This window comes from Acanthamoeba castellanii (genome assembly GCF_000313135.1).
Source record: "Acanthamoeba castellanii str. Neff unplaced genomic scaffold scf7180000084603, whole genome shotgun sequence".
Lineage (NCBI taxonomy): Eukaryota > Discosea > Longamoebia > Acanthamoebidae > Acanthamoeba > Acanthamoeba castellanii.
In genome coordinates this window covers 568191-586399 of record NW_004457654.1, presented here as the reverse complement: position 1 = coordinate 586399, position 18209 = coordinate 568191, and the positions used below count along the sequence as shown (strand labels likewise).

Here is an 18209-nt window from a genome sequence, read left to right as displayed (position 1 = left end):
GAGTTTGTAAGATTGATTTGTAGGGAAACAAATCATCAAGAGATAGGTGGAGTCTAATGGCATGCCAGTCTCCTTGTCTGGTTATTCACAAACCCATGTGCCCATCCTGTGCAGTGCCCAGACACAAGGTACCTGGTGGCTGATTTTATTTTATTATTGGAATTTAAATCAAAGACCAGCAAGCTGCAACAAAAGGGGAAATTACTTAGTTTCCTAAACCTGTTCTCGGTGTCCGTTAGCAGCCCCTCCAATCAGGGCAGTTGGTGGTTTAGGGAGTTACCGCGTCGGCCAGTTGCCAGTTGCAAAGTGATTTTAGTTTGCTTTATAAAATGTGCAAGCGGAGGGCCGACCTCGCCTTCCTCTTGGTCGTTGGTTGCTGCCTGGCCTGGTGGCAACCCACCAGCACCGACGCCCAGCTCATAGCGAACAGTATACAACCTCTCGTCTTTCTTCTCCAACTTGAAGTCACCTAACTTTATTGGCCGCTGTGTACGTTCGCGTCCGCCACAGCAACCTCCGGAGTCCAGGTCGAGTTCGCCCCTGGCAGTCCCAGCGTCGACCTCACCCCACGAGGTAGCCCACCACCTCGCCCTTCGCTCTTCGTTATTCTTCGCTCTTTCTTTCGCTCCCCCCCCTCATATTCTGCCGACCCACAACTGATTATTGCCAACACAAAAGGAACCCAGGGCTCGCTTCGGCCCCAGGAGCAGGTGAGTCTCAGCCTCAACTCCCTATCCGAGTACAGCCAAACCGATGGGACCTTCTTCCATTCCGCCACCTTGGTCAATGGTACGGGTCGCCCCTGACCTACATACATCAGTTTCCGCCTCATTAACGTGGTTGTTGTTGGTATGTTAAGGTGGCTGGCAGGAGGTGAACGACACCCGCTACAACGCCACGCGGTCGTTCGTGTATGCGGCGTCGCTCGGGTTTTCCAACGGGGCGGGCAACCTGACGCTGAGTGGCACGGTCGAGCTGCAGTTCTTCGTGTTCGACCAGGACGCGTTGCTGTCGGTCGGCCCGGGCCTGCTGCCGTTCACTGTGTCGCCCTCGCTGGCCAAGTTCTCGCTCAAGGTCACCGACTGGCCGTGGGAGGGCCGGGAGGACCACGCGCTCGAGGTGCGGATGGACATCACGCCCGAGTACAACCGTAGCGAGCGCTTCGACAGCAGCCCGCAGGCCGGGCTCACCACCTTCAAGCTGTTCGGGCAGTACCCGTTGAATCCGGACACCATCACCCAGATCCGGGTGGTGGAGGCCGTGGAGATCGACGGTGTGGTGCTGGACCAAGGCGGCGTAGACTACCGCATCGATCGCGGCCAGCTCCTCATGCAATTCGACCACTTCACCTCTTACTTTCTCTACGACCCTGGTGCGTTTCCTGGCTTTCACTTCTATTTCTTTATTCTCTGCTTCTCGGACTGATTTAATTATATATATATACATATATTTCTGTTACACTCGAGCACAGATGTCGGAGTGCTTCTTGGTGCCTCGGGAGGTGAGCAGGATAGCGTGAGCGACAACACGGCCCTGATCGTGTCGCTCTCGGTCATCCTGCCCGTTGCCGCCATCGTGGTCATCCTCGTGGGCGCCGCGGTGCTGGTGGCCTACCTCAAGCGAGAGAAGCTCCGCGCCTCGACCTCGGCCATCGACATCGGCGAGGAGCACATGTGAACCCGATGCAGGCCACCCTCATTCATGTACCGTCCTGTGGCCGCGCTCTAGGCGTTCCGAAATAATTTCATATTTATTTTCGAAACTTTGAAATTTTCACCAAACATATGTTGAGCCTGCGCGGTCGAACAACCGACGTGTTTTCACTCTCGCGCTCTCCAAACCACATGCAGCTCGGCCTCGTAGTAGTTGGTCTCCTCGAATCCTGTAACGCCCCAACTCCTGGCCAGCGCCCGCCTGGTCATTTCATTGCCCCGCACCCTGGACTCTCTACATTTCTCGTCCAACAGGCCACATGCTGCACCCACAACCCCCACCAGCGCTACTGCCCCACGCCCGCCGTACGCCAGACTGTTTGCTTATATATTTCTATATTTTTAGTAATTATGAATTATTTAAATAATTTACTCAATCATTTTATTATTTTGTGGAAGCAGCCAAGGCTCCCCAGGTGGGCAGCAGGGGTTGGAGGTGGGTGCGCGGCGCGGCCACGGCGGCAGCTCTAGCGGGCGCAGCGCTCGTCTTTGTGTGCGCGCTGTGTGCCCACTTCATGACGGTCCCGCCAAGCACCTGCCGCTCGCCACGCGCCAATGGCATTCTCTTTGCCGTGCCCCTGTTTGGCTCAACCAGCGGCCCACATGCTCCCAGGTGTCGTGTTGTGCGTGTGCGTGTGCGTGTGCGTGTGCGGTGGTACGTGTGCGTGTGCGGTGCGTGTGTGTCGCGTGCGGCTGGCTAAATCCAGAATTACAGGGCCGAGGACACGATCGTACGACGGGAACGAAAGGGCGAGGACCAGCTCATCGCCTTTCTGCGACTGGAGGAGCTGGACCAGCCGCACCTCGAGGGAGTGTTCCCGGTGCTCTTCGTGCACGGCCATGCCGGCGAGTGGCAGCAGGGCAACCACCTCGCGCACGTGTTCAACCAGAAAGAGTTTCAAGAGTTGAACCACGCGAAGGTCCGGCACGACATCTCCGGCACATGACGACACATGACGACACATGACGACACACACGACACACACGACACACACACGACACACGACACACACACGACACACACACGACACACACACGACACACACACGACACACACGACACACATTCGATACAGATATCTGACATGTATGTGCAGGTACGGATGTTCACGATCGACTTTGCCAGGCGGCAGATGGCCTGCAGGGGCGATCTGCTGGGCCAGCAGGCGCACTTCGTCAATCAATGCATTCGCCACATTCTTCAGGACTACCTCCAGGTACGGCGGTCGGAGGTCGATTGCGCACTGCGCGCGCGTCACGCTGACCTTTTGGATTCTCTCTACTCCCGCTAGGGCTCGGTGTCTTCGGTCCTGGTCGTGGGGCACAGCATGGGCGGACTGGTGGGCAGGGCCACCATGATGCAGAGCAACTTCCTGCCCGGTTCCATTTCCGCTCTCATCACCCTGGGCACTCCCCATCGTCTCACGTACACCTCTGCTTCTTGCTTCTTTCTTTGTGCTTCGCTTCTTCGTGCCGCCTCCTTCATGTCCTCCGTTTATTAACTCATCGACTTCGCATCGTCTGTAGGTCGCTTCAATTCGACCGCACGCTGTTCCACTTTTACTGGGAGCTGCAGAGTTTCCTGGACACCCAGCAAGAAGGTGAGGCTCACCCACCCTTTGAAAACATGTGTCTGTGTTCTATAATAGATCGTGTCCTGTGCATCAACAGCTGACTCACTTGACGCCACACACACACACACACCACGCACACGCACACGCACACGCACACACACACACCAGCCGCCAATTCGGTTCCAATGCTGTCCATCTCTGGCGGGTGGCGAGACACCATGATTGCGGTACAGGACCCACCACCTCGAAACAATGCGAACTATTTTGGTGCTTTTATCTGTTCTGATAGTTCTTCTTTCCCTGGGTGGAGCACAGGGCGAGGCGTCCGTGCTCGCTACCGTCGTGCCCGAATCCAGCGGCCTGTTCGTGCTGACGTCCTCCATCCCGGGGCTCTGGGCGTCTGTGGACCACGACGGCCTCTACAGTTGCGAACAGGTTCTCGCAAGCTCTCCGATTTCAATGCGCTCACCGTCTCCTTTTCTCACGCACGCACGCACGCACGCACGCACGCACGCACGCACGCACGCACGCACGCACGCACGCACGCTACCGCCTCGTGGGGCTGTAATGTGGGCAGCTCCTCACCATCGTAGCGCGGTGTGCATTCGACATCATGACGTCCAGCGAAGAGGCTGCAATCGAACCCCTGTTCAGAAAGCACTTCACCAGCAACGTCCCACAAGCACTCGCCCTGCGTCCCAATGCCCCCGACACAGCGAGGGAGGTCTCGCCATTGGGGGAGGTTAGACACCACCGCACGACACGCACGACACGCACACAATACTGACGCATGATCGCTACAGAGCTTGAAAGACGATGCCTCGCAGGCACGACCAGCCATGGCGGCCCACCTGCCTCTCTTGGTGTTGGGCGGCCGCGACGCCGGCAACACCTACTCCATTCTGCTCAGAAAATGGTGCGTGGGAGCACACACACGTGAAAAATCATTCCGAGCTTACGCGTTGGGGACGCATATATCGCCATAGGAAGGAGCAACACAGCCACCCGATGCTGGTCATCGCCACCACTTGGCCCAGCTCGGCGCTCACGGTCAGGCTCATCAACGAGGTACGCCACCGCGCGCGCCGCCCAGTGTGGCGCTCGCCGCGAGTTGGCTTGCTTGCTTGCTTGCGGGCCATGACTGACGACGTTTCAGACGAACCAGCGGCAGGCAATCGTGAATCGACAGGACTGGGCCAGCCTGGTTCGGGACACGGCAGCCGAGCGGAGGTACATGCCTGGCGCGGTCCCTCGCACCACTCAAGTCCTCCTTCTCCGCCCCGAACAGCTCGAAGGTGCGTTCAACCCTTTAGAATTACATTTGGCACTGTCTGAACTCGAAGCTATGGCACGACACGACACACACGGCACACACGACACACACACTACACACGGCATAATGATACGCGACACGCGACACACGCAGAGTATTCTGAAGTACGAATTGATGTGAGCCCGAGCGTAGGCGATGGAGGAGATCAAACGAAGGCGCTGGTGCAGATATTCAACGCTGCCCCCGCCTCGACCAAGCTAGCCCGCCCCACCCTGCGCGAATTCTTCCTGCGTAGCGCCTTTGCGCCTTCGTGCCTTGTCGACGCCACAGGTTCGATCAGTGTGGTGCGTGCTGTGCGTGCCGTGCCTGCCATGGTGCGTGTTTTGCGCGCGCGTGTTGTGCGAGTTGTGGGTGTTGTGCGTGTGTCATGGCACTAAGCTCGCCCCACCCGCACAACACGCACGCGCAGCCCAGGAATGTAGGGATAGCAGAGTGCATCGTATGATCAGGCATATTCCGCTGGACTGTCCATGGCTGCCGCAGCAACTGCACGTCCGCCTCAGCCCGCCGCAGTCGATGTCGGACGGAGCTGAGGTGCGCCCCCCCCCCACAACGCGCGCACATATCACCCACATACCACGCACGCGCATTACACACTAGACTCACTCTGGCGCACTACTTCCTCAGCCCCTGTTTCCGCCGACAGTGTTCCAGTTCTTCGAGTGCCGCAATGATAGCCGACTGACCATGTGGGAGGAGGCCACACACGTGCTGCCCGAGCCCGGACTCGTGCCGCTCCTCGCCGCCGGCGCGACCATCCGCTTCCACACGCGCGCCATTCCCGCCGGTACCCCCAAGAACTCGGAAGAGGCAAATATTCGAAGCTCGCTCACTAAATTTCTTGCATTCCTGAATACCTCAGCGGCCACGGACGAGTGCAACGGCAAAGGGCACCACTTGGTGCTCCTCACCGACCCGCGCTTCTCATACCAGGTACGTAGATCGGGACATGCTTCACATTCCACGAGGGTCAGGGTGACGAACGCGCGCGTGTGTAGGTGTCGTTGGAAAACGATTATGTGAGCTACGTGACGGTGTTCCTGCCGATGTACGTAGCGCTGCTCATTCCCTCGGCCTTTGCCTGGTACTTCGCGGCCCTCGCGTACCAATTCTATTGCTGGCGTGTCATCGGTACGCCCTCCCCCCCGTTTTCCCGACCTCTGTGCGATCGCGCAGTGGCGCGCGTGCGGTGGTGACGTTGCGTGTCTCTTAAATGTGTCAGGATCGTTCCCGCCATTGGTAGCATCGCTCCACCGGCTCGCGGCCCATTTCGGCTGGCTCTTCGTGGCGGTCTATGCCCTGGCCCGACTGTTCCCCTACTTCCAGCTGCAGTCCATCAAGTCCGGCGAGGACGTACTCTCGTGGACGCTCACCACCGACCCCGACGCTGCTCTTCCTTCTCACCTCTTCGTGGTAGCCCTCAGATCATCGTCGCTGTCATACTTTAGTTTAACTACTCACGACACACACGACACACACGACACACACGACACACACGACACACGACACACACGACACACACGACACACACGATACGTGGTGTACAGATCATTCCATTCCTTTCATGCATGGTGGTGCTTGGCTTGGGCTATGCCCAGGCAATCGGCCTCACACTGGGCACTCCAGCACTGTACGCGCTAGGCTCGCCGCTCTTTTTCGCCACCAGCACCTGATGACGTGGCATGACGTGGGCAGGAGAAGGCTCGGTGCGTGTCGCGCGTGTGTCGTGGGCGTCGTTCTGTCCCTCTTCGGCCAGCGCGCCGCCAAGCGGGCCGGCCACGCTTGGAAATTGATCGTGCGATCGGCCGGCTTCCGTCTGGGCCTCTACCTGCTGGTGGCGCTGTGCAGCCTCGTCGACAGCCTCTACGCGTGGATACCGCTCGTCGTCATCCTCACCGCCTATCGCCCCAACCACGCTCAAGAGGTTCGCCAAGACTCTGATGTGTGGGTGCCCGTGTGCGGAATTCGCTCACATGCGCGCGTGCGCGTGTGCGCGTGTGCGGCGGTGCGTGTGTCGTGTCGTGCGATGATGGCAGAAGACTTCGGGGTGGAACTTCAGGCGAACGTGGGCGGTGCTGTTCCTGCTGCGGATCGTGCAGTCGTTCGTGTGCCTCAACAATCCGCTCAAGCTGGACGTGTGGGCGCGCGAGTTCCGCTTCGACTCGGCCGTCGCCTTTGCCCTCGCTCCGCTCCTCTTCGGCTGCCACGCCCTTTCTATCACCAACGCGGCACTGCCCAAGGACCGCCTCATGACGTACTCTCTTTCTCTGTGGCGTGTGCGTGTGCGTGTGCGTGTGCGTGTGCGTATGGAATTGCTGATGTGCGTTTGTTGCAACAGCTATGCTCCAGTGGCGTGCCTGGTGTACATACTCCTCTTTTGCATGCACGCCCCGTTCAAGTGCGTATATTCCTCTTTATCATTATTATCATCATCATCTTCTGCTCACTCGACGGGCAGGATCACGACCGTCTACTCGAGCTACGCCCTGTTCCTGTTCGTCTACGTCGCCTTCCATCGATGGCGGAAGCGCAACGGCCTGGCGTAGACTTGACGGTGGAGACTGCGAACACGAAGTGTCTGATCTTCAGGCAGAGCTTGTGCGCAGTTCTAAGAGCTTTCCGGCACAAGCGCGCAACTCGTGGTAACAGGGCTGATCCTCACTTTAAAATGGTTGGTCGGAGCTAGTGGGCGGAGTTTTTGATCGAAAAACACGGGGGAAATGCAGGGAAATTGGATATCAAAATCGAAAAGGCTTTGCCGCCAAATTTTCGTTTGATTAGAACGGGCAGAGATGGGCGAATGGCGGCAGATCGAGACCTCCGGGCCAGGAGCTGGTCGATGAAAGGGATGTGGCATCTTCCCCCTCCCTCTTCTTCTACTGCGCGTTCTCGATTCCTTTCTTTTTAAAGGCCACACGCCATAAACGCTCAATTCCACAACAACAACCCACCTGTTCTCGCAAACCCCTCTAACACAACAAACACGCCAATTCGGCACATCATCTATCACCCTCCTCTTGCCCCCTTCCTCTCCACTCTTCTTTACACATAACACATAACACATCCGAAATGGGAGACAAATCGCTCGCCGCGCTTACTGTCTGGGAATGCCTCGATGGACGGCAGAGGGGGCGACTCGCAACCCAGTTGAAGCTGCACAAGAACGACCCGCTGAGCCCATCTCCTACACCCGCGGCCGACATCAAGAAGCGTCGCGGCGTGCCGGGCTACGTCGACGTGGGCATCTCGCAGGCCTCGGCCGAGGCCACCCTGGCCGTCGAGTGGAAGATCGGCGCCGACGCCTGGAAGCAGGCCCACGACGAGGGCGCCACCCTATACGTGAGCCTCCACAGCCACCACCCCGGCGACGAGAACGAGAAGAACGCGCCCACCGACCACGACAAGCACGACATCTGCCGCCTTCCCATCGACTCAGCACAGGGTACGAGGCCAGCTTGCGTGTCGTGTAGTGTCGTATCGTGTGTGTCGTGCGTGTGTCGTGTAGCGTGAGTCACGCTGACGTGGCATTTCGGTGAATCCAGGCACGGCACAGTTCCCGGCGGCGAAGCTGAACCTGGGCGGCAGCCTGCGAGCGGGTCTCGCGGCGCGGATCCTGAAGGTAACGAAGACGAAGAAGAAGGCTGCGGTAAAGGTCAAGACGGGCGAGGGACATGCGGTTGAGACGCCCGCAGCTGCCGGCGATGCTGACCTCCCGAGCGACGACGACGACGTGGCGGTGCTGGCCAAGAGCGAGGTGGTCAACATCGTGACGGGCACGCTCGAGAGGACGTGGAGCATGCAGGTGGAGAAAGTCTCCGTCATGCTCAACACCAGCGCCATCCCACTCACTCCACCCAAGGCCGCAGGTACCACACACCACACACCACACACACCACACCACACCACACACACACACGGCGCACACCCCACCACGTTTCGTTAGCTGATCGCTTCACGCCGCCACGACAGTGACCGTCGCCCAGCCTGGGACCCTGTGCGCGACGCGCCGCGAGGACGCCGTGGCGACGATGCAGGACGAGTACTACGAGGGCATGACGTCGGAGGAGCGCGAGGCCGCCTTTGCCTCGATGTGGGCCGCGCTGCCGGCCGCCGAGCAGGCCAAGCTGCGGCCGCACCTGACCGCCTCCAACCGCGGCCGCGAGATCGTCAAGCCCACCAACAAGAAGTCGACGTCGAAAGCCGCCGTGGAATGCTTGGCGCAGAAGAAGAACAAGAAGGCGAAGACGAAGAAGACGAAGAAGGTGACCAAGAAGAGCGTCGTCAAGAAGCAGAAGAAGGAGAAGAAGGTGATGACGACGTCGGGCGTGACGACGGTGATGACCGAGGAGAAGACGACCACGCCCATCAGGGAGAAGCCCTCGCAGCGGAGCGCGAACGCGCGGACGGCGGTGCTCATCCCCAGCACGGTCGAGCCGCAGCTGGAGGCCGCGGCCGCCGCGCAGCTCGCCGACGACGATGCCGCCGCCGCCGACGTGGACGTGGAGGACTGGGTCGTGCTCGCCCCGGAGATCGGAGAGCCGGCGGTGAACGAAGACACCACCTCCACCGTGTCGCTCTCCTTCGTCGAAGTCTCCTCCTCGATCCAGCCCTCGGTACCACACACACGACACACACCACACGACACACACCACACGACACACACACGACACGCGCACGCATGGCTTACGCTGCGCTCTCCGTGTATGTAGGTTGTGTGGAACCTTACGGCGACGGAGTACTACGATTGGATCGGTGTCGTGGACGCCGAGACCGACGACACCGTGGCCAAGGTGTCCATCAACACCCTCGTCTCGTGGACCAACCCCGTGGGCGCCCACTCCTGGAGCGAGGTCATGACCACCGTCGCCAAGGTACTTCACCCCCGCAATCTGCGCACTCATGCCAACACACACACACACACAACCACACACACACACACACACACACACACACACACAACCGCACACACACAACCGCACACGCACTATCGCAACCTGATTATTACGGCGCGCATTGTCCTCACCACGTCATCACTCTTTTTTTGTGTGATCGAGCAGAAGAAGGGCCTGTCCAAGAAGTACTACGCGGTGATGTGGCGCTGGCACGAGGAGGCCAACCAGTACCACGCCCTGGGCTACAGCTCCAACATCATCCGCTCCGTCGTGTCCATGGGTACGCACAGCGCACACTCTGCTCTCGCTCGTCGGTGTCGTGTCACGCTGTGGCGATGGTCCGATGGCTGATTGCGCGGTTGGCTGCGCAGAGCGGCGGGAGCTGGTGCGACAGAACGTGTCGGCGACCGAGCACATGTCCGCGGTCTACAAGGACGAGTCCCTCGAGTGCGCGCAGCTCGCAGTCGCGGCCTACAAGTGCTACGACGCCCTCACCTGCGCTCTTCCTCCGCCTCTCGAGGTTCGTCATTTCCGCGCGCGTCGTGCGTGTGCGTGCGAGTGCGTGTGTGCGTGTGTGTCGCTGTGTGCGCGAAACTTACCTCTTTTACTATTTTGTCGTGCAGCCGGTTTACAACATTGAGAACGCGAAGACGGACACGCAGGGCTTTGTGTCGCTCGACAAGACGCGAGGGATCGCGTACGTGGCGTTCAAGGGCTCGTGGGAGCTGGCCGACTTCATGAACGACGCCGACCTCTTCCTCGGGTCCTTCGTCGACACCCCGCAGCTCAAGGCCCAGTTCAAGATGGTCGAGTGCTGGAAGTCCGTCAAGGACCCGCTCCTCGACCTCCTCCTCAAATACCTTAAAGGTAACAATTATTAATTATTTGTTGTGTATTATTTATTATGAGCAATTATTTATTCATATTGATATTATTGTTTTTATTTCTTGTTGTCTACAGATAAGAAGATCAGCAAGATCACGATCACGGGCCACAGCTTGGGCGCGGCGCTGGCCTGTCTGATGACGGAATCGATTCTCCACGACACGCGATTCGATCCCTACAAGCTCAACTCCACCAGCCTCAAACTCTTCACCTTTGCTTGCCCCAGGTACCACCCTAAACAACACACACGCCGCACACACGACACACACGCACCGCACGCACCGCACACACAACACACACGACACACACACGACACACACACGACACACACGCACCGCACACATCACGTGTTGACCTTGTGCGGTGCGTGCGTGTAGGTCGTTCGATTGGGCGGCGAATGCGGATTCGGTGAAGCAGCTGGACAAGGACCGAGCGACGATGCTCAGCTTCGTGGACCAGAACGATCCCGTGGCCACGGGCGCCTGGGGCTTCCTCAAGTACTTTGGCTACTACCACGTGGGCAGCGTCGTTCTCCTCCAGGGCTCCGGTCACGCCATGAGCAACTACATCAATCTCATCAAGGCGCTCACGCCATGATTCAAGCTATTTAAACATCTTTCCTCAACTCAACACAAACACAATACACGTGATGCGATGCGTCAACCAACAACTTACCAACCCAAGTTTGAGCATCATGATGTAGTTTTAGTTCTCTCTTTTTCTTTTATGGTACGTTGTTGATGAAGAAGATGATGAACATGGATGAACGAAGAGGGTAGGTAGGAAGAGGAGTAGAGTTTTTAGTTTTCGTACTTGTTCCAGCAGCAGGCCTTGAACTTCTTGCCGCTCGAGCAGGCCGGGCACGGCTCGTTCCTGCCAACCTTGGGCCTCTTGCGGTCATCCTTGATGCCGAGCTTGGGCGCCGCAAACTATAAAGAAGAAAAAAGCAGTGCCAGTAATCAGCGCTGTCGTGTCGTTGCGTGTGTCGTTGCTTGCGTGTAAGGGGCGTCGTACCTTGACGAGATTTCGGACGTAGTTCTCCATGGCAGCGTCGTTGGCCTTCTGCTTCTCGTCGAACTCCTTGGCCTCCCTCTCGGTGGTGGGGAATCCGTTCTTGAGCCTCACGATCTGCTCCGCCGTCAGGGTGCCCTGTGGATCGAACCGAAGTCGTGTGTCAGCTCGTGCGTGTGCGGTCGTGCGTGTGCGCGTGCGGTCGTGCATGTGCGGTATGTAGGCGTACGTTGAGGTAGCGGACGATGAACTGGTCGAACTGGTCGTTGATGTCGGGGTACTCGACCTTCATCTGCTCATAGCCGGATTCGTGGACGTCATCGCCGACCTTGAGCGATAGGTCGTAGATGCCGCTCCACACGAGCGAGCCGTAGATATCCTTGCTCTTGTAGACCAGCGACAGCTTCTTGCTCAGATCGGCCTGCAGCGTCTTGATCGGCACGTTGATCTGTCGTGTGTGTGTGTGTGTGTGTGTGTGCGCGCGCGCGCGCGTGTTTGTGGTGTGTGTGTGCGTGCGATGAGGGTTTTGGTTACGGGTCTGATGGTGCGTAGCCGTGGACGTACCTGGAGATGAGCGTTCTCGCATCGCCAGATCTCGAGGGTCTCGGTCTTAATATGTCCATCGAGCTGCAGCTTGAAGTTGGTGCAACGCTCTATTGTGCACATTCCAGGCATATCGTAAGTACACACAACACCGCACGACACTACACACGACACCGCACGACACGCGCAGGAGCGGGTGGGTGGACTTACCGACCAGCACCTTGGTGCAGGGACCGGTGATGGTGTAGGTGCCGTCGTGGCAGTCCTTGAAGTAGACGGTGGCGCCGTCAGTGTAGGCGTCGGCCTCGTAGGCCTTCGTGGTGCCCTTCTCTCCGGTCTGCCGAGCAAATTATTTTTAGTTTTTTAAAATAGCAAGAAGAAAAAGCAAGGAATACGAACAAAAATAGCATGCATTTTGAACGGAATTAATTTGAATATGAATTTTTTGGAATTTAATAGTTCTGAAATATTAAAATTGCAAAAATTCGAGTAGCGGGATTTTGTAGGGGAATGGAGATGCGTACCACGAGGAAGACCTGGTTCTTCTGCTGGGTCTCAGCGAGAGCCTGCTCAATGCGCTGCTTCTCCTCCTCAGTGAATTCGGTGTCATCCTTGTTCACCACCACGCCAGCCGGCACCTCTGAACGATCGGCACAGAAATTTAGCATGAGTAAAATAATAATTATTCTACAAAATCAACAAATTCGTTGTAAATGAGGAACGGAAACGCTTGAGTGGATCCAACGCAAGTGTATAAGGCGCAGGTGCGGTGCGAGCGAATGGATGGTGATGATGGATGGCTCTACGCGTAGAAAAAAAGATGAAAGAATGGCCGCTACAAACCTGTCTTGGGAGCTTCCATATCTGTTTGTGTTTTCGGTTGTGGTGCGCTGTCGTACTTCAAAAGAGTATAGAATGCCGATGCAGACCAGGGGATCAAGTAGCGAGCCAAGAAGACGGTAACAACCTTCAGTGCAACCACCACGCTCTTTGTTGTTGTCGACAACAAATTGACTTGCGAATTCTCCGCTGGGGCAACCACCAAGTGCACACCAGGAAACTCTGAGAAAATGCTGCACACCAGACAGACCAATCAACAAACACTGGGTGTTGGTTGTTGGTTGTGTTTCAACGCAACAACAATTGCTGCATTAAGTGAGGCCGTGAGGCCGGGAGGGGAGTGGCTGCTGGCCCCACGCCGCTCGGAAGGCCGGCGGCGGCGGGCACACGATTCGAATCCGCTCAGCGGCGCCGTTCGAGGCTGTCGGGTGGGCGAAGACGAGCTTCCACGAGTGGAGGAAGTACCCTAGATCGCCGGGCACGCCGTTGGTGTCGTCCTCCACCTCCTGGGCGCCGTCTTCGCTTTTGTGACTATCGCCGTCGCCTTCGTTCTTTTCCCCCTGCTGCAATTCTCTGCGGTATCGCTCTTCGTGGTCTTCTTCGGTCTGTGCGGAGTACATGTAAGTAAGGGAGGGGGAGAAAGAATGAAGACGAGCGAACAAAGAATGAATGAAAGTAACAAAGAGCGAAGAAGGTACGATGGCGCGTGGTCGAGGAAGGCCGCCGGCGATGTACAACGGGTCGCCGAGCAGCGGATGCCCCGCGTAGGCCATGTGGATGCGGATTTGGTGTGCTCTCCCGGTCTCGATACGAACCTGGAACGACGCACACGACGCACACGACGCACACGACGCACGCCGGGACTCATGTCGTCAGCTATGGGGGCCTTGGGCTCTGCCAATCGGTTGACTGACCGCGGCTGAGTAGTACCTTGACGAGCGACAGGTTGAGCTCTGTGTTGACGGCGAGCGTGGTGGCGTGGCTCGTGGCCTCCTTACCATCGTCCGACGCGGCAAAGATCGACTGCGTATGGGCCAAGGCCGCATAGGGCACCGGGCCTGCGCACATAATGCGGTTGAGCTCCCGAAGGAGAAGAAGAAACAAAGAACGAAGAAGAACGAAGAATCAAAGAACGAAGAAGAACGAAGCCCAATACGACACACACGCACCGATCCTTTGCGTGATGGTGAATGTCTCGTGCAGGGGAAGCAGGCCCTGCACGATGGCCAAATAGACCTTCTTGAACGACCGCTCCATCATCGCGCGACACAGGACCTTCCGCGCCGGGGCGGTCTTGGCCCACAGGATTGCCCTGCACGCGCAGATATCACGTGAGCTGAAGGGAATCGAAGAGAGGATCTATAATCGGGTGTTATATCGTATGCGTGTGCGGTGGCGCGCGTGTCGTGTGTGCGGTGCGCGCGTCGTGTCTCGTGTCGTGTGTGTGTGTGTGTGTGTGTGGGGTGTGGGTGTGATACCCGGAGGTCCCGCGTCCGAGTCGGTGGATGGGCGTGAGGCTGTTACACGAGGTCAGCTGTCTCGCCATCGCCAGCATCGTGTTATCCATGAACTCGGCGCACGGCAACACGGGCAGCCCTGTCGATGTCGGTTGGTCCAACTCGCTCAGTCAATCAGCGACCAGGCATTGGGTCCATCCGCGCTTGCCAAGTAATGAGGTGTGATGTACATGCCTGAGGGCTTGTTCAACACGACGAAGTCTTTGTCGTCGTAGAGCACGGCGCTGTCCGGGTCGAGCCGAGGCACCGGCCGCTCGGTCCACGGCGGTCTGTGTTCAAGCACTCTACAGTAAGAAGCAGAGCACAGTCTCCACCCTGCAGGTGCGTTAGAAAAGAGCACAGGAGGCGAACCGATGGTACTCAAGAACCTGGCCCGATCGCACCTCTTCCCCCTCATCGGTCACAAGCCGGCCGTCGAGGCGGATAAGCCCTGGTATTTAAATTACAATATAGTATTAGTTAAATAATATTAGATTAAAATAATGATAAAAAGCGCATTCCTTTTTGTCGTGCAGACGATTTAATTGAGTGAATGGCGGCGGTACCGGAACGGATGCGGAGGCTCCATATGGTCGTGGAGAAGTGCGGGTGATGTGTGGTGTAGAACGAGAGGACCGTAGTGCCTGGCTCCAGGCTCCGGGTTAAGCGATCTCGGTACACGCATCCTCCATTCTTTGGCTGTTCCATTGAAAAAGAAAGAACAAGCAGTGCCAGCAAACAGCTAGTGGCACTCACAGAAAAAGTTGGAGGTGACGGGTATCGATCCCGCTACCTAATGCATGCAAAGCATTCGCTCTACCATGTGAGCTACACCCCCTACTCTCCATATATGAAGCTGGTAACTAAATTAACAACAAAACTGCTTTTCTTAAAACAAACTGGGGCTTTGCCTGGTCAAACAATTCCCTTCCTTTACACACTTAGCGCCTCCATGGAGCCCTCAAGCGGCCAAGGCACAACCTGCCATCTGCCCTACCAGGTTCCTTCTCTGCTCACTGATGTGGCCTTCTGCCTTTCTCTCGCCCTCCCGCAGCCACTGTACTCACCCCCCTTTCTTTCTTTTTTTTTCTACCACTGGTCCCACTCCTCCTCCGACCGCACAGCCCTTGCCAGCAACAGATGCCACGTGTGCGGCATTCCTGGCACTGGCCCGGTCGCGCACCGCCAACGACGCAGAGATGGCCGCGCTTGCCGAGGAGGTCGAGCGCCTGCGGACCTCACCCACCGCCGCACAGGTGCAGCAGTGGCTGGCCCAACACCACCACTACCACCACGACCAACACCATCACCATCTGAATGGCAGCACTGCCGGCACTCAGGGCAACATCTACACGCAGACCTTCTTCTCCCGCCTGCACCTGGCCAACCGAGACCCTCTGCCCTTCGGCGAGAACTACTCTGTCGTCCTCCAACCGCTCACGCGCCGGCCCCGGCCTCGGTCGGCGTCGCTGGCCCAGGTCGCGGCCTGTGTGACCAGAGCCGCGCTGGCGTTCTGGGCCGGCCTCTCTGGGCCCGACCGAGACCAGTTCCTGCGGCGCGTCGAGGGCACGACGACGACGACGACCGGCCACAGCCAACTGCCCGAGTGCGGCCAGTACCACGCCCTCTTCGGCTCGGCCCGCCTGCCCGCCCAGGGACACGACACCCAACACTCTTCACCGTCGCCCATCTTGTTCTCTTCATCATCGACTTCGTCATCGCCGTCACAAGCGAGCTTCGTGGTGGCGTGCCGAGGGCACCTGTTTGCGGTGACGGTGCCGAGCCGCGATGTGCCCAGCGCGTCGGCCGCCGGGCTGCGGGCCACGCTGGCCGCGATCGCCCGACACGTGTCGGGCGCTCAGCTGCGGCCGGCCTCCGCCAGTGGTCACCACCATCAGCTGATGGGCCTGCTGACCTGCATGGAGCGCGACGCGGCCGCGGCCCTGCGCGCCCGCGTTGCACAGCAACACCCGGAATGCAAGCACGTGCTCTCCGTTGTACAGGACGCGCTCTTCCTGGTGTGCCTTGACGACGCCGACGCCGACGACAGCGATGGAAATGTCGACAGCACAGCATCGCAAGTTGAAACCGACGGCGTGCGCGTCGAGGCCGGCGAGCTGGAGCGGCGGCGCCGGCTGCGCACGGTATTCAATGGGGTGCCCGACCTGGCGCGCGGCCAGTGCAACCGGTGGTTCGAGAAGGGACTCCAGTTCATCGTCGCCTCCGATCGTAGGCAGGCGGGCGATGGCGCTGGCGGTGACGATGGCGGTGCTGACGTCATGATCGGCCTTAACGTGGAGCACTCCTTCGCCGACTCGGGCGTCGTGCACAAACTGTGCTCCTTCCTCTGGCAGGAGGCCCAGGCGGACGAAGAAGATTCGGGCGACGATTGCTACGACGGCGACGAGGTTCAGCCCTACGAGTGGCGGCACCTGAACTGGGGTCCGCTCGACGACGACGACGAGCTGCGCGGGCAGCTGAGCCAAGTGCGGGTGGCGGTCATCGAGCAGACGCGAGCCCTCGCTGACACGACCGTCGACTGCATCGTACACGGCGTTGGGCGCCAGTTCTTCAAAGACCACAGCGCCAGCCCCGACGCCTGCTTCCAAATCGGTACACACACGCGTGTTGTGTGTCGTGCGTGTCGTGCGTGTCGTGTTGTGTGCGGTGGTGCGTATCTCAAATTCCGTTGATGGAATGACAGCGCTGCACATTGCGAGTTGCGTGGACGAGGCCAAGTATGTGTGGAATTTGGAGACTCTCGACGCTCGCCACTACCTCGACGGTCGGCTGATGATCGCCGACGTCTTCACCGCCGAGTTCCGCGCGCTGCAGGCCGCCCTCTTCGCCCACCTGGCCATGGATGGCGATCGCGGCGAGACCGGTGGTGACGTCGACAGCGGCGGCGCGCGACTGCGAGACGCGCTCGACGCGTGCGGCGAGAACGAGGGTCTCGTCGCGCTCTTTGAGAAGGCGATCGACGCCCACCTGGAGGTACTCGCGCGACACAAGGCCGGCATGGAGTCCTACCTCCACCTCTTCCTCCTCACCAACGAAATGGGCACCCTCCCCGTACCGTCACCCCCAAGCCGACCGGCCTTGCGTTATGTGCGACTCACTGGGCGAGCGGGCTTCCTCCTGCGCAGGACCACCCGCCGCACGCCTTGACCGACAACCCGACCTACGAGGCGGCCTATCGCCACCACATTGTGGGCTCTAACCTCGGCAACGACGCCGGCATGTCGCCCACTTCCAATCTTCTCAGAGCCTGTTCTCATGCGTGTCGTGTGTGTCGTGTGTGTGTCGTGTGTGTCGTGTCGTGCCGTGCCGTGTGCTGCGTGTGCAGGGATTGAGTTCGTGTTCTCGGGGATCCCGCCGGCGCAGAGCATGGACGTGCTGGGCTACATGCTGGCCGACGACCACATCAAGCTCACCCTGACCTCGCGGTCGGCGATCCGTCGGTCCTTCCTCCCAACGCTCGTCACCGCGCTCGCCCTCGTCCAGCGCTGGGCGCGCCGCCGCGCCGCCGGCCACGCAACCATTGCCACGACCGTCAGCCACCCCGCCTCGCTCTAGAGGATCGTCGGACCCACCCGCTGAGGCACACGACACACACGCAACCGCACGACACACGCAATGAGCGGCAGAAACCACCAATCGGACGTGTTGGGAAACTGTGCGTCCCTCCCGTGCAACGGCTGCCCAGGTCCACAACCGGCCCATGTTATGCGATTGGCTCGGTTGGTGCAAAACTAAATGAGTTCCCGAATCCGCCACTCGGATGTCGTTCGGAGTTGCTTCCGTGTAGCGTTCCAACAATAGGCGCCAACTACTATAGGCCATCGTTCATTATGGTACCCAATTGGTCGCGCCTGCCCTACAACCGGAGTCAAACCTATAAAAATCTCACTAGCCACAAACATA

General features: G+C 58.7%; 6 protein-coding genes across 6 annotated transcripts; 4 read left to right on the top strand and 2 right to left on the bottom strand.

Annotated features, from left to right (window-relative positions):
- Positions 1-329: 329 nt before the first annotated feature.
- Positions 330-1677, top strand: ACA1_069880 (uncharacterized protein; the record flags this gene model as incomplete). The annotated part of the gene is made up of 5 exons (XM_004352879.1): positions 330-429; positions 511-573; positions 679-789; positions 860-1372; positions 1472-1677. 5 exons carry the CDS (start codon positions 330-332, stop codon positions 1675-1677), a joined length of 993 nt encoding a protein of 330 aa, XP_004352931.1.
- Positions 1678-1972: 295 nt separating this feature from the next.
- On the top strand, positions 1973-7164 carry ACA1_069870 (PGAP1 family protein; the record flags this gene model as incomplete). Its single annotated transcript, XM_004352878.1, has 23 exons — positions 1973-2018; positions 2115-2152; positions 2420-2632; positions 2809-2928; positions 3004-3137; positions 3239-3312; positions 3454-3512; positions 3601-3720; positions 3863-4027; positions 4089-4201; positions 4272-4353; positions 4457-4580; positions 4712-4849; positions 4889-4932; positions 5102-5152; positions 5246-5405; positions 5481-5551; positions 5617-5749; positions 5841-6031; positions 6375-6542; positions 6658-6872; positions 6957-7016; positions 7077-7164. The coding sequence occupies 23 exons, from the start codon at positions 1973-1975 to the stop codon at positions 7162-7164; spliced, it is 2607 nt and encodes an 868-aa protein (XP_004352930.1).
- A 523-nt stretch (positions 7165-7687) lies between these two features.
- ACA1_069860 (lipase) lies at positions 7688-10992 on the top strand (the record flags this gene model as incomplete). Its single annotated transcript, XM_004352877.1, has 9 exons — positions 7688-8060; positions 8161-8484; positions 8588-9231; positions 9328-9489; positions 9676-9790; positions 9882-10030; positions 10134-10377; positions 10471-10621; positions 10773-10992. The coding sequence occupies 9 exons, from the start codon at positions 7688-7690 to the stop codon at positions 10990-10992; spliced, it is 2382 nt and encodes a 793-aa protein (XP_004352929.1).
- A 203-nt stretch (positions 10993-11195) lies between these two features.
- Positions 11196-12811, bottom strand: ACA1_069850 (uncharacterized protein; the record flags this gene model as incomplete). The annotated part of the gene is made up of 7 exons (XM_004352876.1): positions 11196-11324; positions 11410-11544; positions 11636-11854; positions 11971-12059; positions 12160-12286; positions 12474-12589; positions 12793-12811. The coding sequence occupies 7 exons, from the start codon at positions 12809-12811 to the stop codon at positions 11196-11198; spliced, it is 834 nt and encodes a 277-aa protein (XP_004352928.1).
- A 289-nt stretch (positions 12812-13100) lies between these two features.
- Positions 13101-14356, bottom strand: ACA1_069840 (pseudouridine synthase, RluD, putative; the record flags this gene model as incomplete). Its single annotated transcript, XM_004352875.1, has 5 exons — positions 13101-13394; positions 13488-13604; positions 13720-13847; positions 13959-14101; positions 14268-14356. 5 exons carry the CDS (start codon positions 14354-14356, stop codon positions 13101-13103), a joined length of 771 nt encoding a protein of 256 aa, XP_004352927.1.
- A 1128-nt stretch (positions 14357-15484) lies between these two features.
- Positions 15485-17861, top strand: ACA1_069830 (Choline/Carnitine oacyltransferase superfamily protein; the record flags this gene model as incomplete). Its single annotated transcript, XM_004352874.1, has 4 exons — positions 15485-16898; positions 16990-17357; positions 17432-17555; positions 17632-17861. 4 exons carry the CDS (start codon positions 15485-15487, stop codon positions 17859-17861), a joined length of 2136 nt encoding a protein of 711 aa, XP_004352926.1.
- Between the last annotated feature and the right edge of the window lie 348 nt (positions 17862-18209).